Raw genomic sequence first — 19,682 nt, 5'->3', positions numbered from 1 at the left:
CATGTGGAGAGCCTCGGTGTTGTCACCTGACAAATGACGTTGTCACCTGGCACTGAGGCACAAGGAGAGGCCCAGCACATGACAAACAACTGCACCTGCACTCCTGCTGAGCTGGGTGGCTCACGTGACTGTCACAGCCTTGGCCTCAGTGTCTGTGAGACAAGATGGTGACTTTGCTTTGTCCAGGGCTGTCGTGGCAGTCCCATGAGCCCTCAGAGAGTCCCGTGCCTGGCACCTGGGCTCAGCAAGGATGCTGTCTGCTCCCTGTAGGAACACTTCCCCACACCGATGACACCGTGCTCCCGCCGGAGGTGGCTGCGCCACAGCAGGTGGGGCAGTGGTGAGAAGGTGCCCTGCGCACAGGGGGGTGTCACTTGGGGGGATGGCATTAGGGCGAAAGGTGGCCGAGCCACCGTGTGAGGTGCCTACTTCCCCTGTACCACTCCCAGATGCCATCCCCTGGATAATGCCAGCTCAGAGTGCCCAGGCTGTCCCAGCACCGGTGACACCAAAAAGTCACTTCCCACTTGGAGACTGAACGCCGCTTGCAGGGTGGATTTCTGCCTTTAATGGGGGATCTTATAAAGGCACCTCTCCCAGTACAAGAGGATCAACCAACAGGCGGGTGGCCGTGGCCCATGCCCGGCGGGAAGAGGAAGGGGGGGGGAAAGGCAGTGGAGGAGACTGTGGGCCGCAGATGCTCCAGGCAGGCCCGAAGCCACCCCTGCGGCCTGGGGCTGGGGCACTCCGACCCCACTGCACAGTTTCCTACCGGATGGACGGACAGACAGACGATGTGCGGCCCCATGGAGGGCCACACCCTAGCCCTCAACAGCGGGCCAGAGTCGGGCCAGAGTCTTCCGGCTCCGCTGGAGGCGGGGGCTGGGGACGGGACTGAAGGCTGCAACAGAAGCTTGCCCCAGCTTCCGGCCGTGCGGACTCTGAAGAGGGCTCCTCTGGGGACGATGGGTCCAGGGACAGGATCACCCAGGGCAAGGAGAGGCTGCCAAGCAGCCAGCCTGTCTGTCCCAGGCCACCCAAGTCTCGGCTAAGTCAGAGCAGTCGGCTAGAGAGGGGGAAGGAGGCAGGAGTGGCCAGCGTCCCAGTGAGGAACTGGCCCGACCCCAGATTCATCTGCTGCCTTCCCACACCCCCAAACAGTATGGCCCAGCCTCGAGGAGGAGAGAAGGGGGTGACAAGCTACCCCCAAAGCAGCATTAACACTGAAGGAGGGACAGAGGCCCCCGCCAAGGGGTGTGGGAGTGGCGGGGTTTGGGCTGCAGGGTGCCAGCCCGCACTCATAAGGCAAACAGCATGTCATCATCTTTCTCCTGGGTCTTCTTTCGAGGGGTGCTGCCAGGACGGGGCTCTGGGGGCCCCTCGGCTGTGGGACTGGAGAGGCTGGGCAACCGATCAGCCACTTTGGCCCGTTCTTCCAGGAACTTGTCAAATTCTAGAGACAAGAGAGGCTGGAGGTGGGCTCTGAGGCCTGAGTGGAGTGGGGGGTGGGGGGACACAGGGAGGTGGCCAGGGCTGGGGCCTACTACCTTCGCTGGTGACGCCCTTGGGCTCTTCCACGTCATTCCCCTGAGAAGGCAGAAGGAGGCAGAGGTCAGGTGGGCAGGGGTGAGGTGGAGCGGGGCAGGGCAGGGTCCAGCCTGCGGAACCGGAGTGACCCGGACGCAGGCTCTGCCGCTAAGGGCCTGGACCTCCCCCCAGCCACCTGGCCTTGGGCGTTGGCTGCCTTCTCTGAGCCTGGCTCTTCTGCTTGGTAAAGCGTGTGGGGTTGGTGGGGAGCTAGGAGGGAGCGGCGCGGGCAGAGCACCAAGCACAGGCTGTGGTGCTGGGGGTCCTCACTGAGTGCTACTTCCTCCCGTCCCTGTGTCTGGGGGGTGGATGGATGCGCCCCTATGCTGGGGAAGGCCGACTAAGGCCAGGCATGCTCAGGCTGGGGGCTGAGGAGGGGCAAGCCTCTGCCGCAGACAGAGCAGATGGACCCTCGCCTGACCTCGGGCGGAAATGTGGTCTTGGTGGCAGCCTCTGGGCCTGGAAGGGCCCAGGCATGTGGTTCTTGGCCCCCAGAGAGAGGGGGTGGCAGATGCTGGGGAGGGAACTTACTGGGGGGCGAGGAGACTGCTTGGACCCCCCACCCACCTCCTCCTGGACCCGGCACCCCTCTCAGCTGCTTATCAGTCTCCCAATCTGTAAAATGGGCGCTGCCACTCTCCCTCCCAGTGGCTGGAGGATTCCCAGAGCTCAACTGTGCGGTGGCCCCTTGGGTCCCTCACACCCAGTGGGACCTCACAGGGGCGGCATGCTCAGCGAGGGGCGGGGCCAGCAGCTTCGAGGGGTGTGGTGCCCGGGAGGAGGTGGGTGGCTGGCAGGAGACAGGCCACTTCCAGCTGCTGAGGTGTCCCACAGTGATGCTCCCTTTGTCACCCACTAGCTGTCCACCCTGCCCCCATGACCAGTCACTTCCTCGTGAGACAAACGGGGGCCCCGTTGGGCGCAGAGTGGGGGGCCCCGACTCACCACGTCCGTGGACAGCCACTGCTCGATGTCCTCCATGAGGCAGGCCTGCGTGACGGGGATCTGGAAGGACGGCAGCAGAGTGAGGCCCCGCCCTGAGCCCTGGGGAGTCGAGGTCCCGGCATCCCCTCCAGGAGAGCCCCTGCCCAGCTGCCTGGGACCCTTGGTTCTGCCCCTGGGGCTGGGTTGTGGGCCATCGAGGGGCCCCTACCAGCTGGAGCAAGGCCGTCAGGGGAAAATGGACACCCAGCTCCCATGCACTGAGGGTGTGGGTGAGGCTCCAGGCTGCAGGGGAAGGGCTAGGCCCAGGGAGAGGATGAGCACAGGGGCTCAGGGGCATCGGACAGAAGACGCCACCCAGGGAGGGGCCGGCCACCAACGGCGGGCTAGGGGCATGACTGTGTGCTAGGGGCTGCCAGGTTCTGCTCCCTGTGTGTCCAGAGTTCAGGGTGGAAGGGCCGAAGTGAGGGAGGTGCCACCAGGCTGGTAGACTTGGGGGTGGAAGCTCTGCACAAGGACGTTTCTCTCTGGGTCCCAGGGACATGGCTCGACCACAAAAGGCTCCCGCCCAGGGGCTGGGGCTGGGGCTGTGGCTGCGGCTGTGGCTGCGGCTGCGGCCGGGGCTGGCCCGGGGCTGGGGGCTTCCTTCTCTGAACGCTCTTCAGTGGAAGGACCTGCCTGGAAGTTCTGGGCAGACTTTGGAGTCAGAGCCTGGAATCTGGCTCAGCCCCTCAGTCTAGCGTGACTTCGGGCAAGTTCCTTCACTCCTTTGAACCTCACATCGCCCTTCATTACAGAGGGTAACAGCAGCACCTACCATCCAGGTGGCTGTGAGGGTTACATGAGACAATGGCTATAAAGAGCCTAGTGTAGAGCCCGACAGAGCAGACGTTTAAGAGCGCTTGTCACCAGCGAGCCACTTTGGGAAAGAGGGAGTCTTTCTCCCACCAAGCCACTGGATCCCCAAGCTGCACCCCTAGCATCGAAGGCCCTGAGTGGGCAGCAGCAAGAGCTCTGGGCTGCCGCACCAGCTCCCTCTCCCACTCCACTGTCCGCTGGAGCTCCGCCCAGAGCCAGGCAAGCCCCCATCGCCTCCAGCCACCAGAGGGGATGCCCAGCCTTGTGCTCCGAGGGGCCAAGGGGCCGTGGAAGCAGCAGGGGAGGGAGCAGGACCACACAGAGTGCTGGGTTGGGCACAGCAGGCCCCTGGCTGCGCAGGCACTCCTGGCGCCCCTTGCTCTCCTCTGGGTCTACGGTCCTGCTCCCTCTGATGGCACCACCAGGGCAGGCCCCCTGCTAGCGACAGCCCCTCCTCACCATGCCTTGTCTCACCATCCAGTCACTGAGGCTCTTCTCACTGCGGCCTCCCATCTGGTGAGAAAGGGCTGCACTGAGGGAGGTGGGAGGGCTGGGCCCCGGCCACTGTGTTCTGGTAGCTTCTCTAACAGGGACGCTGCTATCAGGTCAGTGGGCCTGCTACCCCCTTAGGAGGCCTGTGTGTGTGGTGGCAGGCTAAAGGGGATAGGAAGCCACAGAGGGTGCCTCACTGTGAGTGAACCTGGGCCTCACAACGCCCTGGGCCACCAGAGACCTGACTAGGCAGGGAAAAGTGCCCCTTCCCTCTCCACAAAAACCCAGGGGGCAGCCCCGAGACAGCCAGTTGGCTTTCGGGGGATTCGGACAGGCCTCTCAGGCTCAGATGCACTGGCTGATCCCGTCCCCTCCTGCTTATGGATGACAAGCAGGGGCTCCTTGGGCCCCAGACGGACTCGTGGGAGAGGGAAACGCGTCCTGCCTCATGTCTGCCCTGGGCAGACCCCACGTGGGGCCTGACACACACATCCACACGTCACAGGACGTGTCGACTGGGGCGGGAGGCGAACACTGGTTGCCACAGAGCCGGCACTTGCTTCTACTCTGTACTTGGTGGCTTGAAATGACATTCTGATGGTTCAGTGGGAGAAAGCCTTCCCACCAGCCACACTTAGGCACCCTGGGAGCGGATGTTTACTGACCTGGTTTTAAGAAAGTCATACCCTGATCTGGTGGAAGTGGCTTACATATTTCAAGTTATCAGAGGTGAGTGAGCCTTCGTTTATCAGTTTTTGCTTTTCTGCAAGTAGACGGCTTTCCGTCTGTGGCTAACTGCGAGGAGGTGTAGGAGCCAGGAGACCTGGGTTCTAGTCGTCAGCATGCCCCTGAGCTGCTGTGTCCCCTGGGCAAGTGACACCTGTCTTTGGGCTGCGGCTCCCTCGTCTGCCACAGGAAGGGGTTGGCTGGGACGGCTGCCTGCTGGGCTATGGCCTGAGCCCGTGCCTAGGAGAGGCCAGGGCCCGAGACGGAAGTGCTCCCAGCAGGCAGGCCTCCGGAGTGCCCGACTCGTGACTCCTGGAGCCCGAAGGCCGGCCTTCAGAAAGGAAGGCTGGGTAGGGGCCCTTGCCTCGGCCCCTTCGAGTTTCAAGGGCCTTCTTGGTCCTTGTTACCAATGTGGGCTTGGAGCCAGACAGATGGACAGGTGGGAGAGCCCTGGCAAATCACCCCACAGTTCTGAGTCTCGGTGTTCTGTCCGTAAGTGAAAACCCACCCAGCAGTACACGAAGAGCAAGTACTTCACTGTGTGCCAGGACCATGCTAAGGCTGTCACAGCTGTCAGCTCCCTCTGGGGCTCAGTGTCTTACCACGGAAGGGGACAATGACACACTCTAAGGGCCCATGTGGTGACCGGTACGGGGGGTACAGAGAGCTTATCACGGGGCCTGCAGGGATGGGTTCTGTGCAGTGACAGGCCATACAACACACACAGGGGCCCTGACTCCCTCACTGGCCAGGGCGTGCCCTGCGCTGACGTGGGAGCGACTCATGAGATGCCGGGGAAGTCGCTGGGAATTAGCTGGGGCTCCCGGTCCCAACAGGAGGCTGGGTGGCTCCCACAGCCTCCCCACTGCTCTCCCAGCTTCCACACTGGCTCCTTCTAACACGGAAGCCAGATGAATGTCCCCCTCTGCTCGACTGTCCACTGCTTCCTCCTCACACAGAATGAACCCCAGGGTGCTCACAGCGGCCCTGGGGCTTTCTGGTCCCTGCTGCCGCTGAGGCTCTGTCCCCACCAGCTAGTCCCACCCCGGCCTCAGAAGCCCCGTGCTGCCACCTCTGCCTCTCCTGGCCCTGGGTCCTGCCGCTTCCGCTCCTCCCAAGGAGCAACTCTGTCCACTTACTGGGGCAGAAACTGTCACAGTCCAGACAACACCGGAAACAAACGCAAAGGTATGAGAAGTGTGCTTGGAGTTCCTGCCAGGGGCAAGGGGTCACCAGCATTGGCGCTCAGCGCCAGCACTTGGCTGTCACTCAACAGAGTGGGCAGTTAAATGGAACTAAAATGATGCCCAGGGTGCCCCCCTGTGGTCGCAGGGTGGAAAGGCAGGCAGGCAGCAGACCCCGAAGCTCTAGTTCTGTTCTCTTGTCTCCCTCTGTCCACACTCCTGCAAATAACAGGTTTCTAGAGAGGCGTTGAGCTGGAACATTGGCTGAACCCTCAGGCTGTGCCAAGCACCCTAAATACGCCCTCTCATGCATCCTCATAAATCATGTGGGCACATGTAAGCTCCGGTATACAGATGAAGACGCTGAGTCAGGAAGGTCGTCATGTCACCTGCCCAGGGACATACAGCTGGTGAGGTGGCGCTGGGGAGAGGACCCAGGCTGCCGGACCGCAGCTCTGTCTCAGACTCAGGCCTGAGGCTTTGCTCTAACCTCCTTGCTGTGTGAACTTGGACCGATGACCAGGTTTCCTCAGCCGGGAAAGGGGACACTCACACTAGCTACAAAAGGCCAAGAAGACAACCAAATGAGGACGGGGTGGCGGGCATGCCAATCCAGGGCCTGGCACATGGGGGGACACGGAGGGACACGGGGGCAAGCATTTCCTGTCCCCCTCTGGGCCCTCTGCTCACCGCTCCAGTGCTTTGCTGCCGGGCGTCCAGGGCTCCAGCCAGGCCGTCTGTAGCTTGTGGGTCTTCGTATTTTACCCTGAAACAGAGGCCACCATGGCCGTCAGATGTTGCTCTTGTTGCAATAGGCATGCCAGCTGGTGTGAGATGGAGGAAGATGGGCAGGGATGAGCTGGACTCACAACCGGTGTGGACCTGGGCCGTGCCAGGGCACGGCTGGCTCAGGCCCCAGGGAGGCCTCCGACCTGCAGGCCTGCAGGGACGGTAGGAAGGACCCCACCTGCTGCCTCTGGGACTGGGATCCAGGATGGGCTGCAGGGCCAGCAGCAGCATGGCTGGAGGAGTGGGGGAGAGTGCTGCTGGCCAAAGCCGGAAGGAGACCACCGATGGCTGTCACACATTGGGCCAAACTCCAGGGATGAGACGTAGGGCCAATGAGCCCACGCTCGTGGAGAATTCCTATCTCCGGACCCTTCTGAACAGGTCCCAGGTGACAACTGAACCAACCGTGACTCTGTGTGCGGCTGCGCAGGAACGGAGACTCCACTCTGCTGCTGGGAGTGGACAGGGAGCGCTGGCTCTCCAAGTGGCCGTCCCCACCATCCCTCCCAGTCTGGCAGCGCACTGTGGGGCGTGGTGAGGAGCTGGGAGGGAAGGGGGCTGACACGGCAGCTCCCGGGCAGACGTGGACAGGGAAGGAGGGGTCTGCTGGATCTCAGGTGGAGTCTTAGCAGGAATGAAGAACAAACCAGGAGTGGGAAGGAAATCTGGGCTAAGAGGGGGCTTGGTGTGTCCCCTGGCTGCTACAGAGGGGGCACCAGGGGAGGCAGGGGATGTCCCAGGAACACAGCCCTGATGCTGTTATCCCCTCTGTGAACCACCAGCAGAGAGGAGGTGAGACCTCGGCACTGGGTCGGTGCAGCACTGTGGGGAAGAAGCGAGCCAGGGCCTCAGCTACAAAGGGAAATCCCTGCACAGGTAGAGACGAGGGATCTTTCTCCAGTGTGGGTGAGTGTGGGCTGGGGGAGTACCCCACACTCTGCTGAAGCCGCGGCAGCATCAGCTCTGGGCTTTGGGAATGGGGACCCTGTCACACTTAACTCCGGCAATACCCATCTGCCCTCCTGGGGATGGGGCAGGCTGGTACTTCGAGGGGCCTCTTGAATGCGCCCCGCCCCCAATTCCCCCGTGCAGCCACTCTGAAGAGCGCTGCCGCCCACTCCCTCCCGTGGGACGGGCAGTCAGCTGGAAGAGTGCAGTCACCAGCTAGTTCATCCCCGGGTGCATGGCCCCCCGTTCCCGACAAATGGGCTGGGGACAATCTGCGAGGCCTTGCTGGAGCAACCTGAAGCTGGGTGGCAGGCAGTGTGCTCATGCCCTCAGGGGAGGAGCTTAGCACCCCTGGCCAATGCTGGGCAGTGGACACTGGGCAGTGGGTGCTGGGCAGTGGTGAGGAGGAAGCGACGCCAAAAATCGTGTAATGCGCCCTGACCAGGGGTGGGGTGCTGCTCACTCAGGGTGTGGACGCAGGCGTTTGACGTCCCTGCGCCCAAGACACAGCAGGTGCCTTGTGGACAAAGGCAGAAAAGGGCATGTCTGGGAACATACAGAAGCTGACACTTCCCTTCACTCGAACTGCATGTTCTTCCCTAAATGCGCTCATCACCACCACTCCTCTCCCTCCATCTCTGTCTCTCTCACACTCACCAGCACGGCCTGAAGGCCAAAGCTCGACCATTCCGAGGGGCCAGGCCTGCGGCCGTGGAGGGCTCAGCTGACCCACTGGAGGACAACCACATGGCCCAGACGGGGCTGCAGACCTGGGCCAGGCGCCTGTGGTCTCATGCCCAGCATAGAAGGGAGGGCTGCTCCTCCGATGGTCCCAGGAAGACTGCTGGCGGGGGGCTGGACCTGGGCCACTTAGGGTGACACAGTGGCATGGGAGGAAGTGGAGTGCACCCTCAGAATGATGCTGTGGAAGAGGCTGAGCCTCCCTGCTTCTGGCAAAGCCTGGCTAAGGCAGCCCTGACTGGCTCACCCAGATGCACCCGTCACTCTCCTTGGTGCCCCAAGGGGAAGGGCCTGGTTAGGTGGGGAGGCCGGGACTATGCCAGCTGTGGTCATGGCTGGAGCAGAAACACAGGCCTGACAAGGAGCTGGCTTCCTGGCAGGTGGAGGCAGAGCTGGCAGAGTTCAGAGGGAGGCGTGGGCCAGATATCCAGGAAGACAGAACAGCGCAAGGTGAGGAGGCCAAAGGACAGTCAGGTGACCAGGGCTAGAGATCCAGCTGGACCAAACGGAGGGCGCCGTGCAGAACAGAGGAAAGGGAACTCCAAACTAGGGCACGTTCCTGTCCCTGCAGGGCACTGCCTGCGGGGGTGGAGACCAACCCTAGGGGCCTGTGGAGAACCTGTGGCCTGAGAAGGTACGTGACGTTGCGTTGGACCGTCTGCTCTGCCCCTGGCTGGCACGCTCTCTCCTATCTCTGGGCCTCTGCACATGCTGTTCCCATGGCCTGGAGTGCCCATCCCGATGTCCCCGACTCTGCTGTCCAGGCCGCAGGGCCTGGTGCACCCCTCCACGACAGCGCTCTGCACTGCACAGCAGTGGGCCGTGTGCACATCTCTCCCGGAGGCTGCAGGCCCCAGAGAGAATGTTCCAGGTGTGCTTTTCTCTGGCCCTCAGGGCCCTGCTTCCGTAACAGCAAACCTCAGCGAGGCTGGTGAGCTGGGCCAGGTGCCCGGGGTTCTCTGATGTGGCCAGTGTGCCACCTGCCAGGCCTACTGGGGTGGGCCACCCCCCTGGCTGTTAAGTCCCATTGGACTCATTAGCTTCTGTCTGTACAGCAGCCTCACAGCGTTCCTAACTCCATAGCAACTGTGGGCTGCTGGTCCCAGGGCACCTGGGCTTGGGACTGTAGATTCTGCCCGAATAATGATGGCTCATCAGCCTTCCTTTTCCCAGAGTTGTCTCAGGCCAGTGGGCAGGGCTGTGGGAAACCCCACAGACTCAGGCGGGCTACACCTCGATTTGCCACTGTGGAGAGGGGGTGTCTGGACCCTCTGGAGGCCCACCAACAGTTTCCAAAGACAGCAGAGTTACCACTAGGGAGTTGGAGGGTCTACTAGGAAGGCTCCTTAATCCAGAGCTTTCTTCGGCTGTCCATTCTGGAGAGCCCCAGTCCATTCAGACTCGGGGTCCTACACCAGCCTCAGCACACTGCTTTCCAGACACACCACAGACAGTACGTCACAGGAAGTGGAGGCCAGGGGCTGGCCACAGGCCCTGACTGCTGAAAGCATCTCCCTGGAAATGGACAGTCCCCACGGGAGGACGGAAGTCCAGCTCTGCGGCAGAGTGGGCAGACCTCAGAGGGGCAACGGGGAGTATGGACCGACAGAATTGACTGCGAGAGCCCCTGAGGGCCCCCTGGGAGCCTCCCTGCTGGCCACACAGGGCTCGGTGTGCTGTGTACGGTGTGGTGGGGACCTGAGCCAGGTGGGGACTCTGTTCTCGCCCCAGACAGACATGGGCTCCCACCCCAGGAAGCCATTTAGCTGCCTGAACCAGGGCAAGGACTGAGCTTCTCTGTGCCTCAGTTTCCTCATCTGATCAGCTTATGTAAGATTCTGGCACACGGCTGGTCACGAACCTACAGGTGGCCCTTCCCCCACGCAGCTCTGCCACCTGGCACAGGCTCTCTGGGCCATGTGGGACCGACTTGGGGGGAAGGAACTCTGCCACCCTGAGGGGACGGGCAGGGGGCTGTGTGCTTGTCCACAGGGCGTGCCCACCCTGCAAGGGGGTTCAGGGACCTGGACAGAGACTCTTTCTGGCAGGGATGTCCCAGACTGTAGAGGGTCAGGGTGGGGCCGGGCCACTCACTCTTTCCGCTGCTCAGCCAGCGAGCTGCCCCGAGTCAGTGCAAACATGTCAAATTCGTCTTCCAGCCGGCCGGAGGTCTCCAGAGACTGCAGGCCAGCTCTCACACTGCCAGAGCCCAGGTCTGCAGGGACAGAGGGGCCATGTAAGACTCCGCCCGCCTGTCCTTGTACACACCGTGGCCAAGCCGCTTCCTGCCAGGCCCAGGGCAGGCTCTGGATAAGCAGCTTGAATGGGGGGCGACACAGGGCGGGATGTACGGATGGGGCAGGCCACCTGCTGGCTGAGCGACTGAGGGTAGCTACTTCTCTCGAAACGACCTCCTAGGGCTTGGCACGAAGCAGGCCGTCGGTAACACTAAAACTGACCACAGTGTGTACCGGCGACTGGTAGCGCAGGCCAGGTGTGCGCTCGGGGCCTGGCACTGGTCCAAGCTGGGTTCACCCTGCGCTTACTCAGTCCTCACAACGGCCTGGGAGGACGGGCCCGTTCCTGCCATTCCCGAGGAAGAAAGAAGGACACAGGGCGTTCAAGGGACTTGCCCAAGTGCACCCAGATGACTCAGGCCATGGAGAACTCCGTGTCGAGGGGCAGTCCCAGGACAGTGGGGTTTCTGAGACCCAGGAGGGCTTGGCCGCTGTGGGGCTGGCGGTGGGGAGAGTCTCAAGGGTTTTGTCCTCGAGCCAAGGTTGGGGCCCCAGTTGGTGGAGGGCTGGGCTGGCGTTCTGCTGGTGGTGCTGTGGCCCCAACTGTGTCACAGGATGGCACCCCCAGAACTGCAGGGGTGCCTGCACTTACTCATTCCTGCCAGCTGGGACGAGAGGCTGTCGTTGGCTGCCGGGTCAGGGCCCATGTCGATGAGGTCAGCTGCCGTTTCTGCCTCACCTGGGGCCTGGGGGGAAGGGAGAGGCCACTGTCATCTCCCCGCCTGCAGCCTCAGTCCCCTCTGCTTGACGCATGGGCACCTGCCCGAGGAGCTGTCATCCGCCAGGGAAGCTATGACTTAGGAGTTTTTCTTTCTTCCCTTGGCCTCTAGCTCTGCTGCGCCCTCTGAGAGGGTGGGAAGGCCCTTGGGCATCAGCTGGTGGCAGAGCCTTAAAGGGACAGGGACATAACACATTAGAAGGGGACTGTTTTAGGCACCTAGATACGAAGGCACCTCCTGTCCAGGACATGGGGGTGTGGGGAGGTGAGCACAGCCCTTCCTCTCCCTGTTGACAAGGCCACGATCTGGCCACAGGAAGGAAGCGGCTTACCTTGGCGGGCTGGCCTGTTCGGATCCGCTCAAACCTACGAGACAGAAAGGGCCGAGTCAAGGAGACAGACTAGGAGAGCCCTCGGCTGCTCGCAAGGCCCGACTGCACAGCAGGTCATCAGGGTGACAGCAGAGCCTGCCTGTCCTGCACAGACCCACTGACGCCCAATGTCAGGGACGCCCAGGGAATTATTAACGGGCTCTTCTTTCACTTGCAGAAGTGTCCCAGTTTGGATTGTCCATTATGTGGCCACCAGTCACGACCAGCATTAGACAAGCGAATAGGAAAGACAAGGGAGAGAAGGACATGGGCATGCCTGGCACCTGGCAGAGGTGAGTGCTGGCCTGTGGGGCCCGTTCACCACTGTGGGGGTGTGCGCACCAGTGGCTGTCCATGGTGGTATAGGAATGACACGCGTCCTCACGCTGCACTGACCCACGGAGCCCGCTCTCGACAGGCCAGGTGGCGGGAGGGGCTAAGAAGGCCTTGGTCTGGGGTCTGAGTCCTGGTTCTGTCACTTGCTAACCGCGTGCCCGTGGGTAGATTCCATCCCTTCTACACTTCAGTCCCCTGGTCTATTAACAAGGGGTGACAGAGGCCCCTGCCTCCTAGATTGGAAGATTGAGTGAAGACATTGCACATGAGCAGCTGTGAGAGGGAAAGTGCCATCAGGCAATGCCAGGCCTGATGCCAGTGGGGGTCAGAGGGGTTCCAGTCACCTCAGGCCACCTCACAGCCCACACAGTGAAATAGCAGGGAGGGGCCTTTTTATTCCACGGGGACAACGAGCAGGAGAGGCTGACAGATGTGGCCTGTGGCAGCCCCACCCCACTCTCGAGCTGATTTAGAAGCACTCAGCGTGTGTCTGCTGATGGATGAGGATACGAAATGAACGAGGGTGGAGGAGGCTGGAGTAAGCGGTGTCCTGGACCAGACACCTCAACTGACTGATCAGAGCTTTCTGGGCAGCACTGAGTGGACTCTCAGTTTCCCCACAGGGCAGGTCCCACTGCAAGCTCCATGTTAGAGGTGGAAGAGTGTGGGGGACGCTGTTTCTGCAGACCCAGCACCCCTTCTCGGTTCTTCTGTCACAGCACCTGAGTGCTTTCCTGGGCACCTGCTCTCCCCGACTTCCCAGGGTCCTGGTGGGGCTGCCATCAAGGGGCCCTCTCGTCCCCCGACCAGTGGGCGCGACAAAGCTGAGCCAGAGCTCGTGGGGACTGACCCCTGAACAGACAGGTACAAACACCCATTTATTGCCAGTGACACCCGTGGACAAGGTCCAGGAGTTTCTGCCCCAGAGAGCCTTGGGCAACCCCAGATCTGTCCTGTTGTGTTGGGAGGCCTCGCTATTTCACTCTTCTTTGGATTCTAAAGCTATGCATTTAATAGAAGCTATTCTTCTAATTGACTCTTTTTCTGTTTAACTCAGGCAGAAATGATTTAAGTGGCTTGTAGTCAAAGAGCCCTAATTAAGTCAAGTGGGCCTAGGCCCCAGAGCCAGGCAGCAGTGGAGGGAGCAAGGGCAGCCCAGGCCCCCCTGGCTGCGGGCTGGTGCTAGTAGCCAGCACCGCTGCCATCTCTGGGCCGGGGGCAGGGACACAGGTGCAGGGCTAACTCTGGCAAGGAGAAGAGAGGTGGGTGGGAGGCTGGGCACGCACGGTCACGCTGGAAGAAGACAGCTGAGGACACGTGTGCTGGGCGGCCAGCTGGTGTTTGAGACGGAGACAACAGAGGGTTGGGGGTGTGGGGAGCGCAGGAGCGTGGGCGCACAGGAAGAGAGCGGGGTGGGCTACCGTTCGTGGCGCAGGAACACGTTGTTGAGATTGTCGTTGACGATGAGCAGCTCCTCCGTCAGTTGCTCGTTGGTGATCCGGGGGATGAGCTCCAGGACCCGCTGCTGCATGGCTCGGCACGTCCGGTTGAGCTCCTGAGAGGAAGCAAGGGAGACAACTGTGGTCACTGGGCCCAGAGGGAGGCCGTCTCCAGTGGGTGGACTCTGGCCTCTGGGTGCCTTGGAGGACCAAGAGGTTTCCAGACTGCAGTTAAGGTCCACAGACTAGCTTCAGGGGTTCCAAAAGCAAGCCTCCGAATTTCACTTCTCAGTGTTCTAACACTTAACTGACATGCTAAAGGGTATCGCTGGCAGAACCGTCTTTGTGTGACTTCAGAAGACAGTCCCGCCCTGGCTGGTGTAGCTCAGTGGATTGAGCACAGGCCTGTGAACCACATGAACGCGGTTCGATTCCCAGTCAGGGCACATGCCTGAGTTGCAGGCTAGTTCCCAGCAGGGGATGCACCAAAAGCAACCATACATTGATATTTCTCTCCTATCCTTCCCTTCCCTTCTAAAGATAAAAAAAAAAAAAAAAAAAAAAAAAAAAGACAATCCCTGTCACTGCTTCGCTCAGCTGGAAAACTGGGGCTGCTGGGTGGCTGGCTGAGTACACAGCAGCTGCTTGGGGTGTGCGGTTTTTGTTTTTAAACCAAAACAAAAAAACGAACCAGATGACTCCAACTACCATTCACAAACTCCGATTCTGAATTTTCATCTCATTATTCTGACTTATCTTTTAAAAATACTTTTGTTTTGGAATGATGTTAGAGTCACAGAAAAGTTGCCAGGACAACACAGAGGGGTCCCGCAACCCCTCACCCAGCTCCTCCAGTCCGGCGTTGGTGAAGACGAAGACGCTACCACTAGTACAGTGCCATCAACTCAACCACAGGCTCCACTCGGGCTTTCCCAGTTTTCCCACTGACGCCCCTTTTCTGTGCCAGGGTCCCGCGCTGCATTCACCCAGTCGCCATGGCGCTACCTGACTTTTAATCAGTGTTATGTTCAAACATGATTGGGGGAAAGAGGAAAATGGAAAGCCACGGCATTATAAATATTTCATTTGCAGGACTGAGTGTTTCTTTGTTCAGGTACCTGCCACCTGGCGGACAGGTGTCTGTGGACACACCCTTGCCTTCTTCTCCTGGAGGGGTCATCAGGACCACATGTGGCCCCAATACTGATTTTGGTTCTTTTGGACCTTGCTACCCGCCTGCTCCTAGGTCAGGCCTTCGCCTCCTGGGGTTTCCTTATCTGCTTCTAGCATGACTTATGACAGCTGGTGGGTCTCTCCTCTTCCTCCCACGACCAACTACACGTAGGGCTTTGTTCCCACTTCCTTGCCTTCTCAAGAGCAGCAGCTGGAGCCAGGCTGCTGGGTTCAAATCCCAGCTCTGCTGCTTACCAGCCACATGACCCAGGGCAGATGACATGACCTCTCTGTCTCCATCTGCTGCCCTGGGATGTGGGGATAAGAGTCCCTACCTCCTGGAAGAGGACAACGATTAGGTGAATGTACACTGAGCGTCCACATCAGAGCCCAGCACATGGGAAGAGCTCAGTGCTTGTGAGCTGTCCCTGTGTCAGCCAGCCCAGCCCCTCCAGCAATCAAACCTGCGGGCCCAGGCTTGGGACACAGAAAACTGAGAGCAACCTGCTCTCCCTAACTCACTCAAGCCTCTGCCATAAGCCCTCACGTGGTCCTCACAGGCATGTGTTCTTTCCACTCCGAGACTCCGACTTTACTCCCTGCCCCCCGAAGGGAAGGACCCCAGAGCAAGTACGCAGGGCAGCTCGGTCAGACACGGCGACACAGGGATGGGCCGGATGCAGCCCTGACCTGAAGGAGTGTGGGGCCTAGTGGGAGACAGACCCGAAGTGAGACAACACACCAAGCACTGCATCCCCCCACTGGTCCCCCAGCTTTCTCGGTGCCTCTGTGAACTGACCTCTACGGGGAAAGGGCCTTTTCCTACACCCAGCTCCCTCTGCCCCAGAGCCTACCCCCTCACCAGCCGGGAACGGGGCTGTGGGAACACCGTGTGACATGCAGGAGTGACAACCCACAGCTCCCACCTGCCTGAAAGCTGGAAATCTCACCAGCAGCCTTATCTCAATACCATTTATTGGGAGCTTCCCCTGAACCAGGCCCAGGGCAGACAAAAGCTTATGAAACTCTCATGTCAGACTTGTCCCACGAAGGCCATTCTTGCAGCAATCTCACAGATGAGGAAACTGAGGCTGCTCTGAATCCCAATCTGATGGAGTCCAAAGTCCCTGGTATTAACATCCCCCACAGTGACCAGAGAGTTCAGAGTAAGCGTGGGTGGGAAGGAATGTATGTGGTCAAAGCAGCAAGAAGTCACCTGGGGGGCAGGTGTGAGCTCACCTGCAGCAGCTCCAGGTCTGCAGGCTCTGCCTGGGTGGGCACCAGCTCCGTCAGCATCTCTGACATCACCCTCACATTCCCACTCACCATCTCCAGCTCGCTGCGCAGCTTCCCGATCTGAAACACACCGTTGGCCTGGTGAGAGGGGCCAGGGGTCTGAAGCCAATGCCGCTCACGTGAACAGACCCTGGCACCACCTGCTCCGGGTGTGGTGCCTAGAGGGGCTGGCCTGCCGGTAGGCACCCTGTCAGCTCCCAGGGCACAGCCCTGCACTAAGGGTCTGGGGGGTGGGGGGTGGGGCTTGCTCCTGCCCCACAGGCCCCCCTCGCCGAGGCTCTACTGACCGTTACCATTTCCAAATTGGGGAACCTGGTGCAAGGAGAAGCCAGCAGGAAAGAAGCGGAGGGTGAATGCACCAGAGCACAGCTGGAAGGCTCCAGCATCTCCCGGGTCCGCGGGCAGATAACGAGGCCCTGAAGGGCAGCTCCCCCAAGGGAGAGGGCAGAGCCAGCAGGCCTGCTCCCCTCCCCGGTGACGGGATTTTCCCCTCTTCTCTGCAATGACAGGATTTCTGGCTTGCTCCTGGTCTGTTTGTTGTTTCTGCTCTAGGTTGGAGTCCAAGGCTCTTCAGAGGATGAGTCTCAGGCCACCCCCAATGTGAGTAGGAAACTCAGATCAAGCCCTTGTTAGAGGGATTAATTTAGCACTTGTTAAAGGGGGGTCAGCAGGCCTTCAGTGACCAAAGGGTCCGTGGTCTTGGCTTGGGGAATCGCTGAGAGCCCAGTTGCACAGGCTCTCCCAGGGGTGAGTTGGCAAGGAAGCTCCGGTGTCGGATTCGTGGGGCTCTGTGGGCTGAGTCCCCTCAGGAACGCCGTGGACACCGCGGATGGCTACAGGGGGATCGGCATGGCAGTTCCCAAACTAATCTGGTCGAAGGACCCTTTGATCACAGATCTCCTCATGGGTCTGGCATCACGGCGCTGACATCCTGGGAAACACTCACACATTCTAAATCAGGTGAGCCAGCTGATTTCAGAATCTGAGGGCCACCATCGAAATTCACAATGCCTGTGACAGCTGCCGTCTTCTACGGACCACCGATGGAGTGCCCGGTGTTGAGCGTGCATGGCTATTTATACCTGACAGCCATCTCGCCAGGCCCTACCGCTAGCCTAGCCTTTATAGAGGAAGACGTGGCGGGCAGGCACAGGTGACACACCCACTACGGTGTGCTGACACCTCCCGAACCCGAAAACACTGGATACATTTGGCCTATTTAACGAACACTCTTGGTGTAAGTGAGTGGAAAAACCACTGATCACAAACCCAGCACGTTCTGGTCAGGTGGGACCCAATTACAGTGAGTTTGAGGGTTACGCCACTGAGTGTTTCAGAGTCTGAACGTGTCCCGGGGGACGGCAGGGGACTCTGAAGTTAAACAGAGACCACACAGTTTTGTTCAGGGAGAGCCTTCCTGCACTAGATGGAAGCAGATTCTTAACCTACTCAGACGCTAGACTTGGGGCAAATCGGTTTCAAATCATAACCAGGTAAGATAAATGTTGGACCACAGTTTTGTTGGACCACAGTGATGTTGTAAGTTTTACGGACCTTTAATTATCTGTCCAGTTAAGAAAACTGCTCTAGCAATAGCTGTAATTCTGGAGGTGATTTTATAAGGCAGCAAAGTACAGAAGTTTCTCTTCAAACAGGTGAGGGTGTGGGGCGGGCGGCTGGGCTGGAGACTGCACCCGAGATCGGCGGCGCACCTGGGAAAGTCAAGTTTCGCTCGTTTCTGTCAGACCTCTGTCCTTTTCACCAGCTCTTTTGGCAGGTCAGCTTTTACACTTAGCTGACGTGATGGGTCTGAAGTTTCCCAAACACCTCAAAGTGGGCACCCTGACAGTGTAAGACCTTGACCCACACCCCGACAGCCACATGGCTGAGCACCTGGCTAAGGCTGGTCACGGGGGGTGGGTGTCCCTCGTAGGGAGAGCGCGTCAGCACGCCACGAACTGCTGCTGGCCAACGGGCAGATCCCCTCGCCTCCAGCTTTAGGGGGAAAAACTGAGGGACAGAGGCCCACCAACCCGGTGTGACACCTCGTCTGAGCAGGGCAGTTTTTCAGAGCCGCTGGAGGGGCCCTGGGAAAGCCTGGCCCAGGCCCGCCCCCCTGGAATCTTACACTTGCCTCAAATCTTGGGTTTCACGGGAAGCATAAGGATGCAATCCAAGAGATTTTTTAAGTTACTTTTTGAGTGGATGTTTTAGGACAGTTTTCAGCCAGAACCTCTGCTCCAGTGAAACCTTAGGTGAGTGCATAGGCAAACCACACTGAGAAAGCGAAGCTGCTGTGGGGGAAGGCGCCGCCTGCTGGGCACGTCCTCTCCCTGGGGCTGCCCGCAGGGCTCCACAGAGAACACAGTTTGCAGAAAGGTCAATGCACAGGACAGAGCCTGCCTGGAGCCAGACAGACTTGACCTTGAATCCCAGTTCTGTCTCTGAGAAGCTGTGTGGCTCTGGGCAAGTGAATGTCTCTCTCTGAGCCCTGTCTCCCAAGTAGGAAGAATAACACACTATGGGGCTCTGTGGGGACCCAGGAGAGGCGCCAGGACAGCCATTTTCATTCTGACTCAAAGTCCTCCCTGACACGTTGTTGGGGGGCAGGCCCGCCACCCCGACCCTCAAGGCTCTGACCCAGGCTTGATTACCTGCTCAGGGGTTGGCGCTATGGGCGTGTCACTCGGGAGTGCAACGGGAGTGGGTGGAGGAGCCGTGTGCTGGCTGGGGTTCCCCCGGTGACTCGTATCGGTGCCCACAGAATTCTGTCCTGGTGGTGCCTCTGAGCTGAACACGGTCTAGTGAGGGAAGGACTGGGTCAGCGGGGCTGGTCAGGGCCTCAGGCAGTAGCTGTGGAAACCCCTTGCGGTGACTCCTCCTGCCTCCCCCACCCACTGCTGCCCCGTGGGTCTCCTCACCCTCTGGGGCGTGTGAATGGGTGACAGCATATCCAGGTCTGTCATCGGGAACTCCAGACCCTTCCTCCGCAGGTCCTCATAGACGGCGACGACACCTGTCAAATCGGGCGAGCTGCGGAACGCATCAGCCCAGGACTGAGAGGGGACAAGGGGACATCACCGGTAACCGCTGCTGCTGAAGCCCTTTTAAGCCCACCCCTGCCTCCAGAGAAGAGCAATTCCGTCCCTGACTGCTGGGCGTTTGGGTGCATCACCCAGACAGCCCCCTCCGCCACAAGGCCCATGGCCGACAAGCCTCCCCACACTCGGAACATCCCATCAGCAGACAGCCAAGGTGGCCCCAGAGTTCTGTCGGTGGCAGGAAGCTCTCCCCACCCCACTCCGCCCACCCGTACTCACCTGGATGAGGTTGAGCACCTTGTCGTGCACGATGGTGGGTGGATTGTTCTTGGGCAGGATGGTCCTCACCAGCACACCCTCCACGAAGTCCTGGCTGGCCACCAGCACGTGGAAGCGGTGCCCACAGTTCTTGACACAGGTTTCCAAGACCTGGAGGCCGGGAGGTATCCACAAGCACCCGTCAGAAGAAGGAAGCACCCAGGACCCCACCCTCACACTCTGTGCATGCCTCAGAGGGCGGCTTGAGAGAGACAGGGGCTCCCTTGAGGGGAGGCCTGGCACTCGGAGGAGCAATTCGATGCTGGGACTCGGGCTGGGTCACTGGGGAGTGGGGCTGGGGTGGGCAGGGGTCGGTGTGCTGGCCAGAGGCCCCTCGCTACATGGCCTCAGTGCCCACAGCCCCCGGTCCTGATGCTGTTTCTCAGCTGAACAGTTTGGAGGGAAGGTGGCTCTCCAGGTGGAACC

General features: G+C 60.1%; 1 protein-coding gene across 4 annotated transcripts in view; it reads right to left on the bottom strand.

Annotated features, from left to right (window-relative positions):
- Window positions 1-545: 545 nt before the first annotated feature.
- TOM1 (target of myb1 membrane trafficking protein) overlaps window positions 546-19,682 on the bottom strand; it is a 39,496-nt gene continuing 20,359 nt past the window's right edge. For 2 of the 4 annotated variants that reach the window (XM_037068482.1, XM_037068485.1), the window contains exons 4-16: window positions 19,218-19,367; window positions 18,819-18,953; window positions 18,552-18,698; window positions 15,841-15,957; window positions 13,411-13,544; window positions 11,615-11,648; window positions 11,157-11,250; window positions 10,362-10,482; window positions 6,480-6,555; window positions 3,847-3,900; window positions 2,533-2,592; window positions 1,548-1,587; window positions 546-1,453 (exon numbers count right to left, since the gene is read on the bottom strand). In XM_037068482.1, the coding sequence (XP_036924377.1) occupies window positions 1,299-1,453; window positions 1,548-1,587; window positions 2,533-2,592; window positions 3,847-3,900; window positions 6,480-6,555; window positions 10,362-10,482; window positions 11,157-11,250; window positions 11,615-11,648; window positions 13,411-13,544; window positions 15,841-15,957; window positions 18,552-18,698; window positions 18,819-18,953; window positions 19,218-19,367 (1,317 nt within the window). In that variant the 3' untranslated portion in view covers window positions 546-1,298. The remainder of the gene's footprint in view (window positions 1,454-1,547; window positions 1,588-2,532; window positions 2,593-3,846; window positions 3,901-6,479; window positions 6,556-10,361; window positions 10,483-11,156; window positions 11,251-11,614; window positions 11,649-13,410; window positions 13,545-15,840; window positions 15,958-18,551; window positions 18,699-18,818; window positions 18,954-19,217; window positions 19,368-19,682) is intronic. The other 2 variants (XM_037068483.1, XM_037068484.1) reach the window with 2 other exon arrangements.

This window comes from Sturnira hondurensis, unplaced genomic scaffold, assembly GCF_014824575.4.
Source record: "Sturnira hondurensis isolate 20B ecotype Veracruz unplaced genomic scaffold, ASM1482457v3 Scaffold0017436, whole genome shotgun sequence".
Classification (NCBI taxonomy): Eukaryota; Metazoa; Chordata; class Mammalia; order Chiroptera; family Phyllostomidae; genus Sturnira; species Sturnira hondurensis.
Note: the sequence above shows the minus strand (reverse complement) of the source record. Positions and strands in the feature narration are given on the sequence as shown.